The sequence below is a fragment of the Saccopteryx bilineata genome, chromosome 5 (genome assembly GCF_036850765.1).
Source record: "Saccopteryx bilineata isolate mSacBil1 chromosome 5, mSacBil1_pri_phased_curated, whole genome shotgun sequence".
Classification (NCBI taxonomy): domain Eukaryota; kingdom Metazoa; phylum Chordata; class Mammalia; order Chiroptera; family Emballonuridae; genus Saccopteryx; species Saccopteryx bilineata.
This window is the reverse complement of record NC_089494.1, coordinates 119,681,192-119,707,949: the sequence shown is the minus strand read 5'-3', so window position 1 is coordinate 119,707,949 and position 26,758 is coordinate 119,681,192. Positions and strand designations below refer to the sequence as shown.

The 26,758-nt window shown below is 36.3% G+C and overlaps 1 protein-coding gene across 3 annotated transcripts in view; it reads left to right on the top strand.

Annotated features, from left to right (window-relative positions):
- CNTNAP5 (contactin associated protein family member 5) overlaps positions 1 to 26,758 on the top strand; it is an 884,141-nt gene that overhangs the window by 727,178 nt on the left and 130,205 nt on the right. For 2 of the 3 annotated variants that reach the window (XM_066280702.1, XM_066280701.1), the window contains 5 exons: positions 3,391 to 3,547; positions 6,610 to 6,737; positions 6,921 to 7,091; positions 11,880 to 12,098; positions 21,128 to 21,367. In XM_066280702.1, coding sequence (XP_066136799.1) covers positions 3,391 to 3,547; positions 6,610 to 6,737; positions 6,921 to 7,091; positions 11,880 to 12,098; positions 21,128 to 21,367 — 915 coding nt within the window. The remainder of the gene's footprint in view (positions 1 to 3,390; positions 3,548 to 6,609; positions 6,738 to 6,920; positions 7,092 to 11,879; positions 12,099 to 21,127; positions 21,368 to 26,758) is intronic. The other variant, XM_066280703.1, reaches the window with a different exon arrangement.

The following is a 26,758-nucleotide window of genomic DNA, read 5'->3' as shown; positions in this document are numbered from 1 at the left end:
CATCAATAGATGACTGGATAAAGAAGATGTGGCACATATACACTATGGAATACTACTCAGCCATAAGAAATGATGACATCGGAACATTTACAGCAAAATGGTGGGATCTTGATAACATGATACGAAGCGAAATAAGTAAATCAGAAAAAACCAGGAACTGTATTATTCCATACGTAGGTGGGACATAATACTGAAACTAAGAGACATTGACAAGAGTGTGGTGGTTACGGGGGGGAGGGGGAATGGGAGAGGGATAGGGGGTGGGGAGGGGCACAAAGAAAACAAGATAGAAGGTGACAGAGGACAATCTGACTTTGGGTGGTGGGTATGCAACATAATTGAACGACAAGATAACCTGGACTTGTTATCTTTGAATATATATATCCTGATTTATTGATGTCACCCCATTAAAAAAATAAAATTATAAAAAAAAAAAAAAAAAAAAAAAAACCAAGCTCATTCTACATACTGGGTACATGGCCCTGAATAAGTTTTACAAACTTTTTGCTCTAATTCTAGTGAGGGATAATATATAAGAACATGTTACACACACACACACAGAAAAAGAAAAACAAAAATAAAACAAAAAGGATGATGTCAGGTAATAATAAGTACTGTTAAGAAAATAATGGAGTGATTTTGGAGCACTTTTAATAGGGTCAGTGGGGGAGAGGTGAGATTTATCTTCTGGATCCAATGATATAGCCCAATCTGCCACTGAAGCACCTAGGAGAAAGTGGACGAGGGCAGAGAATAGCACACACAGAAGAGTGTGTGAGAACCTCAGGTCGGTCAGTGCAATTGGCATGGACTGGCACTGGGATTAAATGTGGCCAGTAAAGAAAACATAGGTACTAAGCTCATGGCCTTTGGAAATAGAGAACATTTTATGAATTTGACCCCCAAGGCAAGGGAAGTACAGGCAAAAATAAATGAATGGGACTGTATCAAACTAAAAAGCTTCTGCACAGCAAAAGAAACTGACAACCAAATAAGAGATGATATTTACAAACAACAGCTCAGATAAGGGGTTAATATCCAAAATATATAAAGAACTCACAAAGCTCAGCAACAAACAATCCAATTAAAAAATGGGGAGAGGACCTGATCAGACACTTCTCCCAAGAGGACATAAAAAGGTGCTCATATTCACTAGCTATTCGAGAAATGCAAATCAAAACTGTAATGAGATATGACTTTCTTTACTGTTAAGAAAATAATGGAGATTCTCGGAAGCCCTAGGTGCTGATGCCCTTTCTACTAGGCTCAGTGACTCCTGCAAGATGTGAGAGTGACAACAATTTCAGAGACAGTTATTGCTATTTGTATACAAATAATTTCTCAGTTATATGTTTGTAAATCAGAAGTTGCATAAAAATCAAATCCTGCCTAGGCAACATATCAATAGAGTAGCATTCTCAGACAATATTATACTACTATTTTAAAGTGGTAAATCATGAATAATTGACTCTAATATATATATATATATATATATATATATATATATATATATATATATATATATTCTAAAAAATAAACACATATTAAGTGCCAGATTTAGGAACAAAATAACAAATTCCAAAGGGAACCTAGACCTAACCTCATTTAGCTTAAGGACTGTGTTTATTAAAATCCTCCACCTCTGTCTTCACCTGTGGTTTTGGATACATTATCATCTTATGAGTAATGATTTTAATTTACAGAGGTATTCAAATCGTAAAAAAAAATCTCAAATAGATTTTACTAAATTTTGCAAAGAAGGAAATTGACAAGGGTGAGGCTCAAGAATACATTTCTGTTAACTATATAAACCTGAAAATGGAGGTTACATACTAGCTTTATAGGGGTTAAATGTGATGTTCAGAAGGATTGTTTTTCCTTTAGTAGTTTTAGAAGAAAATTAATCTTTGTATTTATATATTAAAATTTTTGGTCTTAATAATGACCTAGAACGATGGCTTGGTTGGTTAGAGCATCATCCTGAAGAGCAAAGGTTGCCCTTTCAATCCCCTATCAAGGCACATAGAGAAACAGATATTCCTGTCTCTCTCCTGCTCTCTCCCTTCCTCTCTCTAAAGTCAATAAAATAAACATTTAAAAAAAGAAATTTTCTAGTTTATTTGCTCATTGTGATACCTTCCTGATTTAGTAAACATTTAAGTTTGTAACTCTGCCTCTAAATATTGTAATTACTCAATATCCTACTATATAAATCTTTTCATGAATGTTAGTTATATGTGCAAAAGTTTATATAGATATTTATCTATCTATCTATCTATCTATCTATACATATGTGTGAGTAAAATGGAGAGAGAAAAACAAAGAAAGGCAGAGAGAAAAGAGAGAAAAAAGAAAAGAAAGGAAAGAAGGATGGAAGGGAGGAAGAAGAAAGAAAGAAAGAAAGAAAGAAAGAAAGAAAGAAAGAAAGAGAAAGAAAGAAAAGAAAGAAAGGGGGAGGGAGGGAGGGAAGGAGGAAGGAAGAAAGGAAAGGAAAGGAAGAAAGAAAGAAAGGAAGAAAGGGAAAGAAAGAAAAAAACAAAGAGAGAAAGAGAGAGAGAGAAAGGAAGGAAAGAAAGAAAGAAAGAAAGAGAAAGAGAAAGAAAGAAAAGAAAGAAAGGGGGAGGGAGGGAGGGAAGGAGGAAGGAAGAAAGGAAGGAAGAGAAAGAAAGGAAGAAAGGGAAAGAAAGAAAAAACAAAGAAAGAGAGAAAGAGAGAGAAAGGAAAGAAGAAGAAAGAAAGAAAGAAAGAAAGAAAGAAAGAAAGAAAGAAAGAAAGAAAGAAAGAAAGAAAGAAAGAAAGAAAGAAAGAAAGAAAGAGAGCCTGGTCAGTTGGCTCAGCAGTAGAGCGTCGGCCTAGCATGCGGAGGACCCGGGTTCGATTCCTGGTCAGGGCACACAGGAGAAGTGCCCATTTGCTTCTCCACCCCTCCGCCGTGCCTTCCTCTCTGTCTCTCTCTTCCCCTCCCGCAGCCAAGGCTCCATTGGAGCAAAGATGGCCCGGGCGCTGGGGATGGCTCTGTGGCCTCTGCCTCAGGCACTAGAGTGGCTCTGATCGCAACATGGCGACGCCCAGGATGGCCAGAGCATCGCCCCCTGATGGGCAGAGCGTCGCCCCATGGTGGGCGTGCCGGGTGGATCCCTGTCGGGCGCATGCGGGAGTCTGTCTGACTGTCTCTCCCTGTTTCCAGCTTCATAAAAATGCAAAAAAAAAAAAAAAGAAAGAGAGAGAAAAAAGAAAAAGAAAGAAGGAAAGAAAGATTTTATATTTATAAAATCTATTATATATATGTTTATATTCTTCAAGACAGTTTTACTTCAGTTTCTGTGATACCTGATGTGTTGTTACTTCAGGCTTGCTGCCCTCTGAGTTATGAAATACCCTGTCTTTCAGATGGAGTACCATTTACCTGGTGGATTGGCCGGTCAAAGGAAAGACATCCTTATTGGGGAGGTGTTCCACCTGGAGTTCAGCAATGTGAATGTGGCCTGGATGAAATTTGCCTGGATGTTCGGCACTTTTGCAATTGTGATGCTGACAAGGATGAATGGTAATGGGATCATGACCTTTCTGCAGGTGTGGAGGAAACACATTAATTGATACATAACATTTTCTCAAGAGAAAAGGACACAGATGAGAAATTCAATATAAACTAGGGCTTCCTAATGATTGTGACTGTTTTTAACTTTGAAAATGACCATTTCTAGTACTTTTAAGGCTATTACTGAGGTTTATAATATAAACTTTAAGCACATTGTCTCTTCATCACCTCTTTATATTTCAAACATTCTATTTTAAACACAATAATGAAATTATTATAGCTTTGTGATTTAGTCAGTGTTTCTATAAAGTATGGAATATAGATTTTGGGAGGGAGAATAAAGAATACAGGAATGTCAAATTATATAGACATTTTTATACTCTCCCATTGCCCCACTGCTTTAGTCACTAGCCAAACCAAGGTTTAAAAATTGAGAATTTTTGCATTAATATTCCAGGCTAGCCCCTTGGCTTTAAATTCATGAATATTATAATTATCTCTCTACTAATGAATATCACTGCCTCTTTTAGAAAGAACATCTACTTTCTACCAATCTTCCTGTCTCTCTCTTTCTTTTTCACCCTGACAGTGAAGCTCTATGTCAGTTTCCATTTACCATCCAACAAAAAGCCAACTTTATATATTTTTATTGATTTCCTAGTCCCTGTAGGCATTTGACTTGCTATTTGTTCCTATCCCATTAAACAATTTTGGAGAGCAGATATTTATTTATTTATTTATTTATTTATTTTAGTTTTATTTTAGTTTTCACATTAAAAGTAATTTTGGTAATATGCAGTGCATCATCAAACTTAATATAAATGATTTTACTATTTTATTTGGAAAATATGTTTATTTTTAGAGTGCTATTTGGATTTCCCAACACTTTGACAACAAGGATATCAAATCAACGTAGATAGGATGACAGTGTGTAAGGGAGGTGGTATTTAGCTTTGATGGGCAATCTTCAGAATTGATTATTTTACCTTGAAAATAAAAATAAAAATAAATAAATGCTATAGAAATGCTGTTACTTTGGGAAAGGATGTAAGTTTGGACTATTTGCTTTGATTACTTCAATTTTGCTTTGAAACCTCTTTCTGAAAAGATATCAGAATGTGAAGATTCAAAATTTATTCTGTGTAAATAATATTCAGAGATGTGCTTTCAAATAGAAACAAATGTTTCTTAATATCTGAGCTTCAGTTTCCTCATTGGTAACCTGGAATTATGGTACCCACTGCATAGTGGTGTTGTATGGGAAAAATAAACATAGTTCACATGAGAATTAAAGTTTTAACTACTACCATTTTCAGTACTTCCTGTAGATTGGACACAATCTACTAAGTGACTATATAATCTCATTCAATCCTCTCTACAACTCTGTAATATAAAATTTATCTCCATCTTAAAGTTGAGGACACTGGACAGTTTCAGAAATAAAGTGGTTTGCCCAAGCTAACACAACTAGGAACTGGGGACTTAAGACTCCAGAACAAATCTCTCTCTTTCTAATGCTATTTCCTTAAAGCACCCTAGCACACTAATTGGTCCTTGCTAGGTTTCCCTAATTAATAATCTGGAATGTTGATTTTGCTATCTGTAAACTCAGAGCTGTAAATGATAACAAAATAAGATGTTGGTTTGAACATTTGTTGACTTATTTCTGAATACAGAGAATCAATATGAATCTTCTCCTTTATGTTCTTGTTATCAACTTGCTGCATCATATATGTTGTCCTGAATATTGGAGCATGTGGCTCTGCCTTCCAATTCTCATGCAAGATGATCTATCCTGCAATCAACTAAGGCTGTGTTAGTGGGAAGCCCATGTGGTTCTCAGACTGCCTCATATGATTTAGTTCTGCTTAGATGAACATATATTTATGACATACTTGCCAAATTTAGACATGAGATAGTTAGCAAATATGTGACTATGCCCCTGTCCCTTCTGTAATGTGATCTTGGATATGTTTCCTAATATCTGAGCCTCAGATTCCTCATTGGTATTGTATTGGAAAAATAAACATATCTCTTAGTATATCACTGGCTCAAGATATTTATTAATCCAATGCCAGTTTCTTACCTACATTTTTTCCTCTCAGTTATATTCTTATCAGCAGTCCAAAAACAAAACTTATGAAGAGAAAAATAGTTAATAATTTAACACTGTTATTTAAAAAAAAATTTGTCAAATGGTGACTAGTCACTTTCCTAATTGCATAAATAGCAAAGACAAAGCCAGAGTCCTTAATGACCAAGACCTTTAACTTTAAGTAGTATGAGTTCATGTACGTCCTTGTGCCTCCTGACCATCCAGGGTATGATTGGTTTATTTTAAAAATATGTAAGACAACATTTAAAAAAAGGTAAATGTATGTTCTTCTTGTTTCCATAAATTGGTTATCAAGCAAATATAATTTTAAGTTAATAAAACTGTAACTGGAGCTAATTTTATTTTTTGAAAAAAAAAAAAAAAACAAAAAAACTCACTCCCGGGGGTCAGCTAGCATGAAAGAAACTCACTATTCAAAGGGTTAAAACAGGGCAAAATGAAAAGCAGCAAACCAGTCAGTGTAAAGACTTGTTTTAATCTAGAGTTAAAAGATGATAAGAAGCGTCCTAAACTGTTGAAAAGCTGTTGGTAGGTGGCTAAGACTTGTCCTTGCAGCAATTTCACGTGGGGTTTGTGACGCATATTTCCAGTGAGTTCCTGAGATAGCCAGTCTTTTTATGGAGAAAGAGGCGATGGTTGTTTAGTCAGCACTGCACTGAGCAAGGGTGTGCTCTTAGCTACAAAGTGCAGCAAGCTCTGCAAACGGTCTGCATTTCTGGAAGGATTTAGGGAAGGTGTAAAATCTGGTTGGATTCAGAAACTGCCTTTGTGTTTTGCAATTTGCATTCCAGCCCTTCACACACATTTCGGAGATAAAAGGCCCTCTGCTACTCTCCTCCTTGCCCCACCCTGCCGCAACCACCAAAATCACTTTTAAAAAGGGGAGTCTTTGTAAAGATTGCATAGATTATCCACATTGTCTCCTCCCCCCCCCCCTTAAATTTATGTTTTGCAGGACAAATGATACTGGCTTTCTTTCTTTCAAAGACCACTTGCCTGTCACTCAGATAGTTATCACTGATACCAACAGATCAAACTCAGAAGCTGCTTGGAGAATTGGTCCTTTGCGTTGCTATGGTGACAGTGAGTACTAATGGGGGGGAAAAAACAACTTCTCTTCTGTATCGCATAAGCACGGGATGTGTTTATTCTCTTCCCCATTTCCATGCAGTCTCCCCCAGGATTGAAAATTGTCACCCACATGTCCAGCTCTCTATATTCCATTCCAAAACAATAAACTACACTTAAGGATTTTCTTGTTTGCAGGGCACTTTTGGAATGCGGTCTCATTTTACACAGAAGCCTCCTACCTCCACTTTCCCACCTTGCATGCAGAATTCAGTGCTGATATTTCCTTCTTTTTTAAAACCACGGCTCTATCTGGAGTTTTCCTGGAAAACCTGGGCATTATAGACTTCATCAGACTTGAAATAAGCTGTAAGTTCCCTCATTTCTAAATTAATGCAATTGCTCAACAGAAGAAACTTCAGTCATATCTTGGCTACCCATGAGCAACTATTTGTACTGGAAAATTAATCTCACTGAACATCTGTAAAATTACCAATGACAGTTTCTAGTTCTTTTTAATGCTTTTTGTATTATTTTTCCTTATCGATATTTAATCAGTCATTTTAATAGCGCATTCCCCAAATTTCTCAAATTTCCATGGATAGCTGTGGTGATGTCTTCTATCTCATCCATGAGTATTTCTTACCTGTGACTTTGAGCATCTATATGCAGAACATGTTCATTACAATTTCCATGGAATGCTAAATTATTATTATTTTGCATTCTATTCATATCTGAGGTTCATTTTTTGTTGTACTTTTTGCTCTGAAAGTAATTTCCTCACTTATTTCCCACCATGGGGTGTGCGTCACTATGCAATGAGAATTCCCATTGTTTCTCTCCTACTTCACCATGAAATTTGGTGTCTCTAAGTGCCTTTGATGAAAGAATGAATCATTTTTTATCATTTTTAACTCCTGTATACAAGTTATATTTAGAAATAATCATAAAATAATAATAAATAATGAAAATGCAGATGGTAAGATGTCCTATTATTGAATTTTAATATGTGATCATGTCAATAAAATATTCCAATACAAAAAACAGACAACATAATAAATACTTTTTTCTTATATTAATTCTTTCTTATAAAAAGTGAAAGACCATATCTACCTATTGGTTTGTCCAGTAACAATAATAACATTAAAATTTTTGTTCCTTAGATTTTTCTTTTTCAAATTTGTGAACAACTCCATCAAAATTGGTTTTCTTTTTATGTTTATGTTGAAAAGACTATAATCAGATTTACCTACTTATCTTCTCTCATATTTTTCAAAGGATACTTTTTATAAATTTTAAATTATTTTTTTCACATTAAGCAATAAAAGTATAAATTTCAAGAAATGCTTAAAACAGGATAAATTTGATACAGATTTATAAAAAATCCATTTTATAATTAAAATTGAAACACTTTCTCTATGTACAATATTATTTAAAATAAAATCTAACAACTTTCAAATATTTCTGCAATAAAAAATAATCCATACCTGACCTATGGTGGCACAGTGGATAAAGCGTCAACCTGGAATGCTGAGGTTGCCAGTTTGAAATCCTGGGCTTGACAGGTCAAGACACATATGGGAGTTGATGCTTCTTGCTTCTCTCCCTTCTCTCTCTTTCTTTCTCTCTTTCTTCTCTAAGATGAATAAATAAAATCTGTAAAAAATAATAATCCACTAAGATATTTTACCAGAAAATTTATTTAAAGATGCTATTCTATTTGGTAAAATGTAACAATTTTTGAAGATTTGCATTTGCTTGAGATTTCTTTGCCTACAATTTGTTTGCACAACAGATTTGAGTTAAACAATGACAGTATAGTTATTATAAAAATGAAAAATCAGAACTTGAGTTCTTACTCTTAAAAATAAATACCTACAGGGTGGGACAAAAGTACATTTACAGTTGTGAGTAGGTGAAACAGAGATTTTATTCTTGTACTACTATTTATTAATTATCATATTATTTTTTTTAAAAATATTTTACTGATTGATTAATTTTAAAAAAAGAGGAAGGGGGAAAGAGAAATAGAAAGAGTAAAACATTGATTTGTTGTTTCACTTGTCAATACATTCATTGGTTGATTCTCGTATGTGCCCTGATGGGGGATCAAACCTACAGTCTTGGTGTATGGGGATGACACTCTAATCAACTGAGCACCTTGTCAGGGTATTGTATTGTTTTCATACCAACAACTGTAAATATACTTTTACTTCACCATGCATATTTGAGTCTGAATATTTAGGAACCATTGGTATATCTGGACTTCTCTGTATTCATTTCCATCTTGAATATAATGTGTTCTAAATGGTAAGTAATAAAAAGTGCAATTTGAGGCTTACACATCATTCTTAAAAAACTAATACTCACATCAGTATTTGTTAAAACTTAGACCAAAAAATTATATATATATATATGTATTTATATTTAATATATAAATACATATATATATAATTTTTTTTTTTGGTATTTTTCTGAAGTTGGAAATGGGGAGGCAGTCAGACAGACTCCCACATGCACCCGACTGGGATCCACCCGGCACACCCAGGGGGCAATGCTTTGCTCATCTGGGGCATCGCTCTGTTGCAACCAGAGCCATTCTAGCGCCTGAGGCAGAGGCCACAGAGCCATCCTCAGCGCCCGGGCCAACTTTGCTCCGGTGGAGCCTTTGCTGCGGGAGGGGAAGAGAGAGACAGAGAGGAAGGAGAGGGGGAGGGGTGGAGAAGCAGGTGGGTGCTTCTTCTGTGTGCCCTGGCTAGGAATCGAACCCGGGACTCCTGCATGCCAGGCCGATGCTGTACCACTGAGCCAACCAGCCAAGGCATCAAAATTATATTTTTCGACATTCAGAATTATTGGTGCATGGCAGTAATGAAAAATAGATCTTTCAGTTGCTTGTGTTAGTTTTCCAATTTTCTGCACTCAAAATACCCCCTTCTTATGCACAGATGGACTGTTCTCACCATTTTGCCCTTGTTACACCCACAGCCATGAAGACCATGCTGTCATTAGAAGTCTCATTTATCTGTGTCTAAATGGTTATTTTCTATTGTTTGATTGAGGTAGTTGACTACAATACAATCATGTGACCTCATTACATACCGTTGAAAACATAAATAATGTTTTACAAACAGAAACTTGGAAATTTAAGAGCTCCCAGAAAACAAGCAAAAAGCACTGGCCAAAGAGGAGAGCTGTAGTGTCTGTAGCTTCCCCTACACATCACCAAGCAGCTCAGTGTTCCTTTTGCAGATACACACAATTCACACAAGGAAAGCGCTCCCTTTCCTTGGTAGTTTTAACCTCCTATGATGTCAACAATTGAGATTATTAATAGGAGGAAACTGATGGCTTTAGTTTGAAATAAGAGTATCTAACTTAGCCTGTACTGAAAATTAGGTGATGAGTACCAACCATGGCATAATATGAATATAATAACCACAGTGTAAATTTAATAAAAATTAGTCCCCAAGAGCAGCTGATTCATTCAAGAAGCAACTAATGTCACAGCTTATCATTGTAGGGTAATGAGAAATGATTTAGTGCTAATTACATTTAATATTCAATCTGTATTTTCTGGTGCTGTATTTGATGTTTGGATTGTACAACAATGTACAAAATTCAAGTAGTCATATTAAATTTGATGACATTTAAAATCCATCAGAATATATTTATAAACAACCTAACAAGCAAGTACTGTTTTCATTCCCATTTTATGAATGAGAAAACTAAGACAGAACAAAATAGAAAACTTGCCCTAGGTCACGGTGACTCCAGAATCCATACTCTCAAATTTCATTTACCTTATTACCTTTTCTCTAGGTCATGGTTCACATTTGTCAGAATAAAAACAATTTGTTCTCAGTTACTTAAAATTCTGCAGATTGGGGCATCTCATACCAAGACTGGCTTTCTGTTAGGGGTTAAAGTTGAAGAGAGAGTGGTCAAAGGTGGTGTTTGATCTTTGATAATTCAGATCTTGCAGCTGATGTCTCTGTAAAATAAATACCCATTTGCTGTTTTAGAGGTAAAGGTGCTGAGAAAGAAAGGAAGCTCTGACCTATTGAAGGTCCAGCTACTGAAAGGGACTGTTTTCTCAACATCAGCTTATAATTTACCTAGTCAGTTCCTTCAGATTTAAAAACAATTTTATGTAATAATAGAAAATATAAAAGTATATACTCAATTCATAATAAATGGCAAATAATTCTACTTTCAGAGTCAGATTCTACTTACTATCTGAGAGATTTTGAGAAAATTAGTCACACATCTAAGAACTTCAATTTTTTTAACCTATAAAATAGAAATAAATATGATGTGATGCCTTTCTCATAGAATAGTTTTAAGGATTAAAATAATAGAATCTATGGTCAGAGGTTAGTACAGGGCCTGGCAGAGTTCATTGTACCTACTGTGCTGGGACTACTTCTCCATCTTTTTCTCTCTTAATGGCTTTATTATCACTGCCGCCACCACCCCATCATCATCATCATCATCATCATCATCATCATATCATTATAGGAGTTACTTCCCCGACCAGCTGCTCTGGCTTGTGTGCTATGCAGAGTGATACAGAAGGTCAGAGTCATGGAGGGAGCCCAGAGTAGGGAGGAGGGCATTGGTGTTTCCTGCCAGGTACCAACACTTATGGCAATGCCTTTTTTGGACAGACACTTAAACTTTCTGAGCCTTTTTGCCTAAGTCCTAGTAACAGAGTAAATGCTTATATCACATGTACTAATAAAATAACATCGAGAAGATTAGCAGATATCCCAGGTCATGGGTCTTCTCCCTGCAGGAGAAGAGCTGCCTAACTACCCAGTATCTATGGATATCCAGGAGAACACAGTTAAAGCCAGAGTGGACACAGAAAAACCCAGAGCTTTGGCACTAATGCTGGCTTATCAGATTAATATTGGTGTCCCAGGTCTCTTCCTGAATTCTCATAATCAGGACCAACAAGGCCAAAATGAGAGCTTGAGGCTTCATATTTAGTAAATATTAGTATTAATTATAATTTTAATGCTGCAGGGATTTCAACTGATGTCCTCTTTATCTAGCTGTTGACTTACCATGTCATTCATTCACGATATGTTTGTGCCCTAAATGCCCTGACAACTCCCTTCATCATTCTACCTGTTTCCCTTTTGGTTTCAGCTCCTTCTGAGATCACTTTTGCCATTGATGTTGGGAATGGCCCTGTAGAGCTCATAGTCCAGTCTCCTTCTCCTCTGAATGACAACCAATGGCATTACATTCGGGCTGAGAGGAACCTCAAGGTGACCTCGCTCCAGGTGGACCAGCTCCCAAGGACATGCAGGGAGACTTCGGAGGCGGGCCACTTCCGACTGCAGCTGAACAGCCAGCTGTTTGTAGGTAGGGGACATCTTAAGGCACCCTTCATGCTAAAAAAACCCTACAAACCATTCTGTTACTAGGCCCAACGGAAATTGCTTTTTACTGTAGATCTGAGAAATGATTAAAATGTGTCACAAAGTATTTATAATTGTAAATTTTACTTTATAATTTCTTTTTTTCTCACTTCTTTAGCCACAATGATAAAAGATTGTACCACTCCTTAGAAAATTTTGAGGAGAGCTCAGACTCTTTTTGTATCTTTTCTCCTTGTACATATGACCCTCAGATATTCAGGAACCCTTATTATTTTTTATTTTTTAATTATAATATATACTTTTAGAAAAAGGAAATGTATCACACCTTAGTGGTTCTGACTCCAAGTTTGTGGACCACACTTTCCTTTTTTGGCTGATACCTAACTTTTAAGAATAATCACTAACAGTGTAGAAAAATATGTTGTGCCATTCAAAATGGGTTTCAGTCATCAGTAATGTGAAGGGGAAGGAGCTCTTGGTTTTTAGACTAAGAGCTTCTTTGATACTCTTGAAGTCACATTACTTGTGTGGCTGCCTTACACTTGCACATAAGAACAGTCTTAATCCCCAAGCAAAGGATTCTCCATGGCTCGTTCCCTTGTGAGAGTTAGAGTGAGGCTTTAGACAAGTTGTTCATCTGAACTGGCTGCCACTGTTGGGCACGGGGAACTGGAAAGTCTCAGACATCATTCATGAGTCATGTATTTATTCATTTTATAGTCACTGAGCATCTAAAATAAGTCAGGTACCTTGTTGGATGGTGGAGTTTGACAGATAAATTGTGTAGTGACACTACATTCAAAGAGCTCACAGTCGTGTGTTATGCTGTGTGTGTGTTTGTTAGAGAAAGAGAAGAAAACAGGGAGAGAAATAGAAAGAGGAACAGGACATTTAGCTATATTAGTCCAGGTAGGAAAAGGTCAGTATTTTTTATAAATATATTGAGCAGAGAATGTAAAGCTTTAAAGGACAAAATAGAGCTGTAACTGTTATGACTATTGTAGTATTGTCAAAGCCAAGAAGCTACTCTTACATAACACTTGAAGTTTAGATGTTATACAATGGTATAAATAATGTTATACAATGGTATAAATAGATTTCAAAAGGTGCCAGTCTACCCAAATATAACTGTCTTTCATTTTTCTTATTTAACCAACTCTCACATTAAACAGCCTTCTTGCTAGTAGCACAAAGCTATCAGCAATCAATGGGTGTTTTTATTTGTTTCTTTTAAATATGGTTTTGTAAAACTTTTTAACTCTGAGGAGAGTAGTACATAAAAGCACATGAGTTAAATAAAAAGTAAAAAATGTGTAATATGCTTTTTTCCCAATAGGGGCCATCCTTTTTTATCTGTCATGCTTTTCATATCTAGCAGAAGCTAAAATATAAGTGATTAAACAATGTTATGATTATAAGGCATTTACTTAATTAATAATTCACTTAATGATATGATTTACTATTAAAATGTTTAAATTTATATTGCTATTTAGTTCTATTTAAGTATCACATTTTACTTCTCTGAAGAAGTTTGTTAGTCATCACGATTTAATGGGGATTTTTGTGGGGTTTTTTGGTGAAATCAATTCACGTAGTTTGCAAGTTTCATACATTATATTTATGTCCAAGTTTAATTTATTTTTGGTAAGTATTTACTAATATTTGAAGCTGAAATGTGTATAACAAGATAGAGTAATTTTCAATCCTTTCATGCAAATTTCATGCAGTTATAAAATTATCATATGCCCTGAATATGCAATAACTTCCTGCAAGTCAACAGGGAAAAAGAGGCAGCTGTGTTTCATGGCAGGTTTGTTCTCCAGACGTTTCAATTAAATTGATCAGAGAGGCAGTGAGTTTTAAGAGCATGTGGTTGGATCTGTAGGCGATGTCTTGCTTGAGGTAGAACTAAGGTCAGCTGCAGTGAAAGCACCTGCTTCTCTGTTTCTCTCCAATAAGTTCCATCTCACATGTTACTCAGGCTTTACTGAATTTGTCTTAATGTACTTGAAGAAGAAAAATGCTATTGGAGCTCATTTTGGTCTCTTAGTTCGAATTTTGTTATTTAGTGTACAGGGATAATGTCCATTTAGAAATATCAGGTAACTGAAAATGCTTAAGTTGCAATATTTTTTCTTTTTTCTAATTTAATGGTTCATGAAAAAGAGCAAAACCAAAACAACAACATTAAAAATGCTCTATTTAGATATACCAGCCAAACTGAAGAATTGCATTCCTTATCATTTGGAAATTTAGAGACATTGAATATTTTTTATTTGCTGGTCAGAAAAAGATATTATTAGTGTGTACTTCATTACTGGGGTAAATTGAATGTAGCAGTACTTAAATATTAATTTGTTTATGTCTGACCAGATATATTTAATCCTTTTTTTTCTTTTTTAGATGTAATTTATTGATTTTTAGAGTGTGTGTGTGTGTGTGTGTGTGTGTGTGTGAGAGAGAGAGAGAGAGAGAGAGAGAGAGAGAGAGGGAGGAAGAGAGAAAGAGGGAGAAGTGGGAAGCATGAACTCATAGTAGTTGCTTCCTGTATGTGCCATGACTGGGCAAGCCCAGGGTTTTGAACTGGTGACCTCAGTGTTCCAGGTCAATGCTTTATTCACTGCACCACCACAGATCAGATGACCTAATACCTTTACTACTGAACTATCTTTTACTCAAAGCAGACCATCTTACAGCATTGTAATCACTGGCATTGCTGCTGTTTTCATGAGTGCTCCCTGAGTCCTAGAAATGGATTGAATTTTATAGAATAGTGTATACCTCTTAGTACTGCCCTTGTTATCAGAATGTGGCAAGTTGAAGTGTTAATGCATTGGTCACCTCATGCTGCTGGATTCTCAGAAATAATATTTTAACTTCTGGATTTTATCACCATGTTAGTTATACTTACAGCCATGCTGTATCACTGGTCATATGTACTTAATGAGGTAGGAGAAACTTTATAACATGTGCTCTTGGAGGTCTCATCCATATTCTCTGCTGTCCCCTACTAACGTGCCAGTCACTGTGAGGAGGAGACAAGAGAAATCCAAGAACCAACACCATGGCAACAGGGAAATGAGGAGATCTGGGTGTGAATTCCAGGTCAACTGCCAACAGACCATGTGGACTTGGTAGGAAAGCAACTAGCCTAGGTATAATCATTGTTTTTATTTGCAGAATAAAATTTATTTACAGAAAATGATGAGGCTGGTAACTGATTTTTTACAATTTGAGGATCGGATATTGCCATGCTCTTATTAGGAATCACGTTGTTATCCTCATGCCTGTAGCAGCAAGGAAAAGTCACCTTCTTCCCAAATCTGAAATCACATCTTTCCAGATGTGCTGCATCTCTAGAATAGATATTGGTAAAGGGGTTGGCCTGTGAGTCTCATTTTTGTGCAGCTTCCTTCCTTCCTACTTTATTTGGCCTTTCTTGGGACTTTTTTGTTTCTTTTTGGCTTGGTTTCCTTATCTGTGTCAAAACAAACTAAAGTTACTCTCAACTTATAACTCCTTGGGGAAAATACTACACTGACTTCATGAATTGTAAATTTGCAGGGATCCCAAAACGTTGCTCTTGCTTCAACACTGGAAGGGAATTATTATTTCTATTTTCTGGTGAATCATGTCAAACATTGTGAGGTCATGCAAGAATAATAGAGGCAGAAGGAATTGAGCTCTTTTTTTGGAAGTAATGAACATTTTTTCTGATGACACATGGAGGTTTTTCTAAGACAGGTCGAAAATAATGATACCAACATTTTTAAGAATTGATTCATGCTCAGTCCAAGGAAGCAGCATCACAGTGAGCATGCTTGATACCAAGGGCCAACTGAAGGGTTTCATACAAAAGTGTTCTTAGCAAAGCCAGTTTACTAATGGTGTAGGTCATCAGGAGGAATGGTCTGAAAGCCAAGAAGATTGATGCTTATGTGTCTGTTACTCAATGGAATAAACTATGTAAGACACCAGGGGAAGAAAATAGAATAACCCCTTAGTTGCAGTACTGACCCAAATTGTCTGATGAAATAGCTCATTTTAGGATTTTAGGGTTGTAAAGGTATATAAGCTTTGAAGGTTAAGAGATCTTGGTCTGAATACTGGCTGTGCAGTATAAAATCTGTTTGATTCTTAACTCTAGCCAAAGCAATGTCTGTGACACAAAGTTTTTTCAACTGTGGAATGTGAATAATATGGATAATACCATTTATTTCCCCACTGAGTAATCAATTAGTCAATTATGAATTTTCTAGCACATAACAAATATCTTTGATTTCTTTTTAAGAATTGAAGGCATTGTTCTGATTTTCAAACAGCTTGCAGATCAAGTATAAGCCTCAATGTGACTTTCAGGAGCTTCAAGTATGAAGCTACATTTTTGTGTTGATTGTTCTTTCAGCCTTGTGTAAACTCTAGACAAGCTGCAGCCACATAAAGAGAAAAGTATATAAAAACACTGGAAAAATGAAATACCTGCAAGGGTCAGGAAGGCACTGGGAATGGAGGAAGTTCATCCTCGAGTGGGATGTGGCCACGCAGACACTGCATGTATGTCCTCTCTTAGTGCAGCTGAATTCTGTCATGCAAGAAAGCGGCTTCATTGTTAACACATCTGATTCTTCAGTGGAAGTATTATTAGAATTATTTAAATAATTTTTGTTTTATAAAAAAATGATCAAGGAGTTAAAATAAATATTGGGTGAGCAATAAATATGTGAACTAAGAAATATAAGTAGAAATATGAGTGTAGGTGTGTGCGTTTGTGATGGTAGGAATAAAGAAGGGGTGCTATGGAGTACATAGGGGAAGATGCTATATGACATAAATGCAAATGGAGGTGTCCAAACTCAGGACAGACCATGGGTTTTGGGTTTTCATTAGCAATTCAGATGCCGGATGCCCTAAAGTCTGAGCAAAAAAATGAAGGAATGGGCAGAGACTAGATCTTCCGTGGTTTATCCACTGCGCTAAGGATCTGCAGTTGATTTTCTGCAATGGCAACTCTCTGAAGGGCATCACACAGAACTGGAAGAATGAAATGTTTACATGGGGTTGATCTTTGATCAAAATGCAGTTGTGAATGGGTGTAAAAATCAGGGTTGGGAGGTGGAAGATCGGTTAGATGTTGCTGGTCTTTAGGGTGTGGCTCTGGGTGTAGAAAGAAGTAGATAGTTCATCAATATCTGGGGGAGTACCCCCAAAGGGCTGTGCTGAGAGAAAGGCACTGTGAAAGAAGAGGAGGAAAGGCTTGGCTGCATCTTTCCACAGTGTTCGTCTCCAACACTGCTGTACACAGAGTAGGTAATGACAGAAATGAAGGCCACTGACATGCTAAGGGAGGGTGAGTGAGTGTGTGAGTGGGGAACACTTTTTTTAAAAATTATTTTATACTGAGTCTACATACAGAATGGGGAAAAAGTGGGTTTTGCATTGTGATTACACAAAATAGAGTTAATTCTTATATACTTATTTCTTAATTATTGTATTCTTTTCCATATAAACAACTATAAACCAACTTTTGCCCACCCCTTACTCTTCTGTAAAGAATAAAGGAGCCTAACCTCTACCTTTTTTTTTCTTTCTACAGAATAGAAAGTGGTCTGGTAAAATCTGAAATTTATCGTATTTTTCGCTCCATAAGAAGCACTTTTTTCACTCAAAAGTGGAAGGGAAAATGCCCATGCGTCTTATGGAGTGAATGTTCGGTTTGTTTGTTTGTTTAGCTGTTGTGGGTTGCTGCACCAGTAAACATATGTAGAATGAGCACCAGAGAGAGTGTAATCATACCCACCATGCCGGCTTGCAGAACCGGGGCATCTGCTGAGCAATCTCCTGGTTCCAGTTTCCACAGTTACATGCAGCGCAGGAAGGAGGGCGAGAGACGTTGTGTGGGTGCATTTATCTGGCATTATTGAGGGCAGGTGTGAAAGGCACGCAGCTGTAGTGGAGGGCTGCGCTGCAGCTGCTGGAGCTCTGTGTGAAGTGCTGACATCACTTGTTGCCAGCCTCATAGAATTTCATTGGCTGGCTGGCTGGCAGATATGAGAGAGGCCAAGGGTGTGAAAGAAGTTTGGTCCAAACGTCCTAGACGGCTTCTGAAAAAACCTGCCCTATTAGTGCTTGACCAGTTTAGAGCACCTATTAGCGAAACCACACACACACAAACTTTAAAGAAGTGAAGACTCATCTAGTTGTAATTCCTGGGGATCTTACCAGCCAGTTGCAACCTCTTGACATTTCCATCAACAAACCCTTTAAAGTCTTTATACAAGAAGAGTGGAACAAATGGATGGCTGCTGGTAATCATGATCTGACACCAACTGGACAAATAAAGAGACCCACTATCACTCAAGTTTGTGAATGGGTGAAAACATCATGGCAGTCAGTGAAGAATGAAACCATGGTATGGTCATTTAGAAAATGTGCCATTAGCAATGCCTTAGATGGCACTAAAGATGGCATTATATATAAAAATAGTGAAGAAAGTGATACCAGTGATTGTGAGCAACTGAGCTTCTTAGATTCTGACACTAGCAATGATGAGTTTCTGGGGTTCCCAAACATCTAGAAGAGTATTTGAACATTAAAGTTTCTTCTCATTTGTTAATAACAGTGCTAATGGTTGTTAATACTGTTTTGAATTTACATTGTTGAAATATTATTGTCGTATATTTTATTAAATATTTTAACGCACTATTTGGTTCAGAATATTTTTTTTTCCTCCTTAAAAGCTTAGGTGTGTTTTATGGTCAGGTGCATCTTATGGAGCAAAAAATTCAGTAGGTCATTTGCCATTTAGTTCATAGTCTATTGTGCCATTGTGTTTTGTCGGCATCTGGGATTGAGCTGATTCCCTTGCTTAGGGTCATACACACTGTGCTCTATATCTCAAACTTCTAGGGGCACATTCCTGACAGAGAAACCACCCCAGCCACTTTTTTTTTAACTCAAAATCTTGTTGAGAGAGTCTCATGCAAGAAAAAAAGTATAACACATACTGTCTTCTCCATCTCTGCTAGAAGAAAATTTCCACTAACAAGACATAGGAACAGTTATCTAGACCCATCATAAGGAGTGACTGCAAAATGAGGAAAAACTAAAATAAAACATTTGAATCCATAAATACTGTCATCTTCATTCTAGACAATCTCTAGAAAAGACATAATGAACCTCCTCTATGAGCTGCTTGTCTTTATAATTTATTTATTTTGTGGTTAAAGGAGACTTCCTCACTAAAATTGAGACAGACAGGAGAATGCCATTTGGTTTGACCTCCTGGCTGGCTTAGGTATCCCTTACTAGAACTGAAAATACCATGAAGTTTTATCATTACTTCAGGATAAGAGAGTAGATTAATTTAGTAACATTGTCTTTAGATGTGGACAGTGACTGTCATACATATATTTAGTAGTAGGATTTGAGGAAGGTAGAATTCTCCTTCCTCCCACCCTATATTTCCACCATCCCCATTTCCAAAATTTTTTATGTGACCTATTCATTTATTTTAACTTACAGCTCTGTTTATTGTTTAACATATATATTCTCAGTCTGAGACGGCACATTTGGAATCCATATTCATATCTACTTAGGTGGGAATATATTTCTATCTGGTTATTTGCTAGACCAAGATTCAATAAAGTTGCAACATAAAGGAATACAAATGAAAGAGGCTCAGAAAGCAGAGGTGACTTACAGAAAAATAAATGGCGGCCAGTCCTTGTTCTTTCCAGCACAGCGTCACCTCTCCATTAGAACTCCATGTAGACCTGGAAGACCTCAGGGTCCTCCACTCTCTATACCTCAGGGTACATCACTCCATCATTTGGTTAGTCAATTATGCTGTATATCCATCACTTAATGCCAAATCATTTTCTGTCACCTTATATTTACCCCTCTTTCCACCCTTCCCCATCCCCCCTACCCCTCCATTACATCTCCCTCCCCCTGGTAACCACTGTACTCTTATCTATGTCCATGAGTCTCAGCTTTGTATCCCACCTAAGTGTGAGATCATACAGTTTCTAGTTTTTTCTGATTTACAGATTTCACTCAGTGTAATGTCCTCAAAGTCCATCCATGTTGTTGTAAATGACCCTATGTTGCCATTTGTACTAATTTACATTCCCACCAGCTGTGAATGAGGGTTCCTTTTTCTCTTCAGCCTCTCCAACCCTTGTTATTACCTGTCTTGTTGATAACAGCCAGTCTAACAGGTGTGAGGTGGTATCTCATTGTAGTTTTGATTTTTATCTCTAGGATACATATGTATACCTATTATTGTGAAGGTTCAATAAGAGGGAATAGTAAAGAGCACTGATTGGGGATGTACTGTATCTTAACTAAGTCTTTCTGTAAATACATAAAATAGACTCATTCTTATTTTACAGATCAAGTAGCTAAGTGAAGCCCACTTGAGTTGGTGGTCAGTATGGCTAATCATCTAGTAACATGGAGTTGGACTCCATTTCTTTCTGGTTCTAAATTCCACCTTCTTTCTAGTCTATTGCACTGCACCAAATAAGCATCACAAAGCACCTGGCAGTTTTTTCACTCAATGAGCCTGCCAACTTGCTTCTAATTTTGCTAGTGGCACGATTCAACTCTGTGCCCTTCACTTCAGATAAGTGTCTTCCATAGACAGAAAGCTGAAAATTTTATTTTCATCTGTAAGGAACATGATAAGTTCTTATCTTAAATCTTCTACCTTAAATATGTAATATGCAAGATTCCACATGAGGTATTTTAAAAAATGTTTTTGAGTGTGTGTGTGTGTGTGAAGGGTGGGGAGCGGTTAGTGTGAGTGGCTTCCCAACCAGAAAAGTCATGAGTTTTCCCAAGCTCTTGAAATTTCTCACTCCATAGAAACTCTAGTGGAGAAGTTCTCCATGGCATCACAACAGAACAGTGTTGAACTGATATGAATGCCAATATTAAAATCAAAATATATGAGCCTTGTGATACATATATATATATATATATATATTTCCTTTTTTTTTTACCACTTAGGAGGAATGTCATCCAAGCAGAAAGGATTTCTAGGATGCATACGCTCCTTAAGTTTGAATGGGCAGAAGCTGGACCTGGAGGAGAGGGCGAGGGTCACATCTGGAGTACGGCCCGGATGCCCGGGCCATTGCAGCAGTTACAGTAGCATCTGCCACAATGGGGGCAAGTGTGTGGAGAAGCGCAGTGGATACTTCTGCGACTGCACCAGTTCACCATATGAAGGGCCCTTTTGCAGAAAAGGTATGACAGGCATTTTTGTTTTTCCTTGTGTTGTGTTGTAGTAACTGCAGCCCAAGACCAATTTCTACTATTCTATCACCTTAGAGAGTCTTCAAACAATCCTTTAGCCTTCCTCAATTTCTTGGTTAAAAACTCTGTATATCTTTTCAACATAATTACTTATACTCATTATCACTCCATCTGAACATGCTGGTGTAATTATATTATATATTACACTGCCAAGAGTCAGTGAGCACTGGAAGAGGTGGACTCTCATTTCTTTTGGGTCACCTGGATCAGGAAGTGTGCACTGACCTTTCCAGTTCCAATTTTTTGGTCCATCAGTATGCTCAGACTCATATAATCTAGCCCTGGGGAAACCTTAGGGATCCTTAAACAATTCTAAATCATTTTTAACTTAGGAAGAGTAGAGGTAAGTTAGTAAAATCAGTATCATGTATTTAGTGAAATCTCTCTGTTTTACACATGACCTAATTGGGCTTTGAGGGTTTAAAAGCCCTCATCAGGGGACTAAGAATGGAAGAGAGGAGTGAAAATCCCTGCCCTCATACCTTTCTATATCCTTTCTGAATCGTATTAATCGATTGCATTGACATCCAAATTGAAAAGGAAGAAGTAACACTGTCATTATTTGCAAATGACATGATACTGTACGTAGAGAATTCTGAGGATGCCACAAAAACCTGTTAGAACTGAAAAATGAATTCAATAAAAGAGTGTCATACAAAATAAATAACTAGGAATTGTTTGTATATTTATACATTAATTATGTAATTAAATATATTTACAATTGCATCAAAAAATAAAATACCTAGAAATAAATTTAACCAAGGATGTAAAACACTAGTTTTCAGAAAATTGTAAGACACTAAAGAAAGAAATTGAATATAGAAATAAATGGAAGTATGTATATATACTATGCTCATGGATAGGAAGAGTGAACATTGTTAAAATGTCCATACTGCCCAAACCAATCTATAATTTCAATGGAATTCTTAACAATATACCAATGGTGCATTTCACAAAACTATAACAAATAATCCAAAAATTTATATGAAACTGCAAAAGACTCCAAATAGCTACAGCAATCTTGATAAATACATACATAGTTGGAGGAATTGTGATACCTGATTTCAAACTATATTACTAGGTCACAGTAATAAAAACAACATGATATTGGCATAAAAACAGACATCTAGATCTAAGAAACAGAATAGAATAGAAACAGAATAGAAAGCACAGAAATAAATTTTGCCTATAATGTCAATTAATAGTTGACAAAGGAGGCAAGCCCATAATGCGGTAGAGACAGTCTAGTCAATAAATAGTGTCAGGAAAATTGGAAATATATATGCAAAAAACTGAACTACACTACTTTCCTACATGATACACCAGAATAAACTCAAAATAGATTAGACCTAAATGTTAGACACAATAGCATAAAAATCCTAGAAAATATAGGCAGTAAAATCTTGGACATTTTTTATAGCAATATTTTTTTCTGCAAAATCTTCTTGGGCAAGGAAAATAAAATAAACAACAAACCAATGGGACTATATCACTTAACCTATGGTGGTGGTGCAGTGGCTAAAGCACCAACCTGGAATGCTGAGGTCACCAGTTCAAAACCTTGGACTTACCTGGTTATGGCTCATATAGGAAGCAACTACTATGAGTTGATGCTTCCTGCTGCTCCCCTTCTCTCTCTCTCTCTCTCTCTCTCTCTCTCTCTTTCTTCTCTATCTAAAAAAATCAATCAACAAATTAAAAAACTATACTAAAAATGGCACTATCGTATATCAAACTAAAAATTTTTGCATTGTAAAAGAAGGTATAAACAAAATGAAAAGACAACCCACTAAAGGGGAAAACATATTAATTTGCCTATGATACATCTGATAAGAGGTTAAAATTCAACGTTTTTAAATATCTCTTACAATTCCACACTAAGAAAACCCAAAAAATTTAATTATAACTGAGTAAAAGACCTAAATCAACACTTCTCCAAAGAAGGCATATAGATAGCCAATAGAAATATGGAAAAATGCTCAGTCAATAGATCATTAGAGAAATTAAATTAAAACCACAGTGATATATAACCTCACACTTATTAGAATGCTATCATCAATATATCAATAAAGAAGTGTTGACAAGAATGTGAAAAAAAGTAACCTGTGTGCCTTCTTGGTGGGAATGCAGATAAAACAATATGGAAATCATCAAAAAATTGAAGTGAAATCACCTTATGCCCCAGCAATTTCACTTTTAAGTTTATGTTTGAAAACTTCCCAAAACAATAATTTTAAAGAATATATGCACCCCTATTTTCATTACATTGTTTATACTAGCCATGGTATGGAAGCAATACAAGTACCAGCAATAAACAAGTGGATAAAAGCTGTTTTAAATTTATACAATGGAATATTACCCAGCCATTAAAAAGAACAAAATCTTATGTTTTGTGACAGCATGGAGAAACCAATGTTTATGTTAAGTAAAATAAGTCAGTCAGAAAAGGAAAAATACCATGATTTCACTTTTATGTGGAATCTAAAAGACAATATAAAAGGAAAACAAAATGGAAACAGATTTGCAGATGCAGAGAACAACCTGATGGCTGCCAGATGCCAGATAGAAAGAGAGTTGGGGATGGATAAAGTACTGTGACGGGTTTGGGAAGTACAAATTGGAAATTAAAAAATGGACATGGGGGCCTGACCAGTGGTGGCGCAGTGGATAAAGCGTCGACCTGGAAATGCTGAGGTTGCCGGTTCGAAACCCTGGGCTTGCCTGGTCAAGGCACATATGGGAGTTGATGCTTCCAGCTCCTCCCCCCTTCTCTCTCTCTGTCTCTCCCTCTCCTCTCTAAAATAAATAAATTAAAAAAAAAATGGACATGGGGATGTAAACTACAACATAGGAAATATAATCAATAATGTAATGATTATCTATGGTGCCCACTGGGTAGTGAATATATCGGGGGAACACTTTGTAATACGTATGCTTGGCTACGTGGTATACATTTTAAACAATAGATAGTAATACTGAATGGAAACTGCCATTTCATTTTTTTTAATTTTTAAAAAAGAACAGCATTTAAATTATTAGTATTTTAATCACCATTTTAAACATTGCTTACATACAAACAACGGTGATAGTTATATGTCAATTCATTAAGGCACATAACCCAAGCCTCTCTGCCAAGCAATGCTTTAGTTAATTTATCTTTCTGTTGGAACTGAAAACACAATAAGGAAAGCAGCAACTGCTGTTGTTTTAAAAAATATCTGTACTCTATATTCTTCCTCCAACTGGACCAGCCTTCTCCTCAGTTTATATGAATTACTTTCATGTTATTGCTGGAAAGTCCCATGCTCCTTGGAAGAAAATTAATGGTACAAATTGTAGGGCCAATGGAGTGTTGGGCTCTGCATTGGGCCTTCAAGTAAAGCAAAGTCCCATCCTGATAGGCTCATAATATAGCTAAGACAAGCAACGTGCTACGGGAGAGGTCGCCAAAAATCTGAATGCAACCCTTAGACTGGTTCCACATGCTAGAAAAAATAAACAATACCAGGCACCGTCACTAAGGTACACTGACTTTATTTTACAGGATTTATACTGAAGGCTTCTATTTGAAAAATAAAAAGGAAGGAAAAAAAAGTAGACCTCTGCATTTTTTTCAGGGGTATTGTTCAATATCTCATAAATCATATTGTTCTGAATTTAGCCTAATTTTTCATTGGTTCCTTTCTTGGAAACAGCGCCTATGAATTATCTACTGTGCATGCTACTATATCTTTCAACTGAATCTGTTCAAATATACTCTTTGCTCTCTCCCCACTTTTTATTTTGATCTAAAGCACAATGAACAAATACAGGCTTAAGCTTTTTCAGCTTGTTTCATATTTCACTGTTTCCAAACTCTCCTCTTCCATCTCAGAAATCTAAGGAAATGATTCTCTTTATATTCAACAGTTCCAAAGTCTGTAAGATAAACCTTTTTACCAAGTCTATTAGCCATGCCAATTCCCTTTGGGAGACATGGTTTGGAACTGAAATGGAGCCATTAACTACAAGATGGTCCTGAACACAGTTGCTTTCTACCGAGATAGTCTTCTATGCTAACTTACTATGGCATGCATATTTCAGGCTATACAAATACTGTAAATATCTGGGTTCAAATTAAGGAGATGTATTCGTTAACTATGACTGGGCTAGAACCATGGTCCATTGACCCACTTTCTGTTTCTGATTACAGTACAAAAAAGTAACAAACATAAAATTAGCTTGTAATTATTGATTGAAACAATTATTCTTTATCCCCAACCTAGTAAGGAGGATGGTAATACTTGCATTTCATGTTATGAAAACGTTGAAGGTCACAGAGATTTAGTGACTTACTAATAAATGTCAGAGCTGGTGGTCTAACTGGCATCTTTTTGGTTTCTTTTTACCCTATGTGACACTAATTTTATTCTGTACAGGAATGTGGTAATAGGTTTCAAATATGTAGATCTTTGTTTTGTGTGTTCCTTTTTTAATTTTTTTTATGCTTTGTTTTTTTTTGTTTGTTTGTTTGTTTTTATTTATTTATTCATTTTAGAGAGGAAAGGGAGAGACAGAGAGAGAGAGAGAGAGAGAGAGAGAGAGAAGTGGGGGAGGAGCTAGAAGCATCAACTCCCATATGTGCCTTGACCAGGCAAGCCCAGGGTTTCGAACAGGCAACCTCAGCATTTCCAGGTCGACGCTTTATCCACTGCGCCACCACAGGCCAGGCTTGTGTGTTCCTTTTTTTAAAAAATTAAGTTGTAATGTACATTTCTTAATATTCAGCTTTTTAAATTGTATATTTTATGGGTTTTTAGCATATTCATAAAGTTTTTTAAATATTATCACTACCTCATTTCAGACTATATTTATAATTTCCCCAAAAGAAATCTCATAGCCATTAGCAACAGCTCCCCATTCACCTCTACCTCCAGTTCCTGGAAACTAACAAGCCACCTCTGTCTTTATAGATTTGCCTATTCTGAATATTTCATATAAATGGAAGCATATAATATATGACCTTTTGGGGTCTGGTTTCTCTACTTAGCATGATTTTAAGGTTTGCTTATGTTGTAAATTTTTTTCAGTACTTTATTTCCTTTTATTTCCCTAAGAGTATTCTAATGTCTGGGAGGCGTCACATTTTGTTTATCAATTTCTCATTGATGATCTTGGATGTTTCTTTTTCTTGTGTGTGTGTTATGAATAAAGATGTCCGTAACATTCCTGTACATAGCTTTGTATAAACTTCTGTAGTCAAGTTCCTTGCATATGTACCTAGAGGTGAGATTGCTCAGTCATAGCAGAGCTATGTTTAGGTTTTTGAGAAACTGCCAAGTT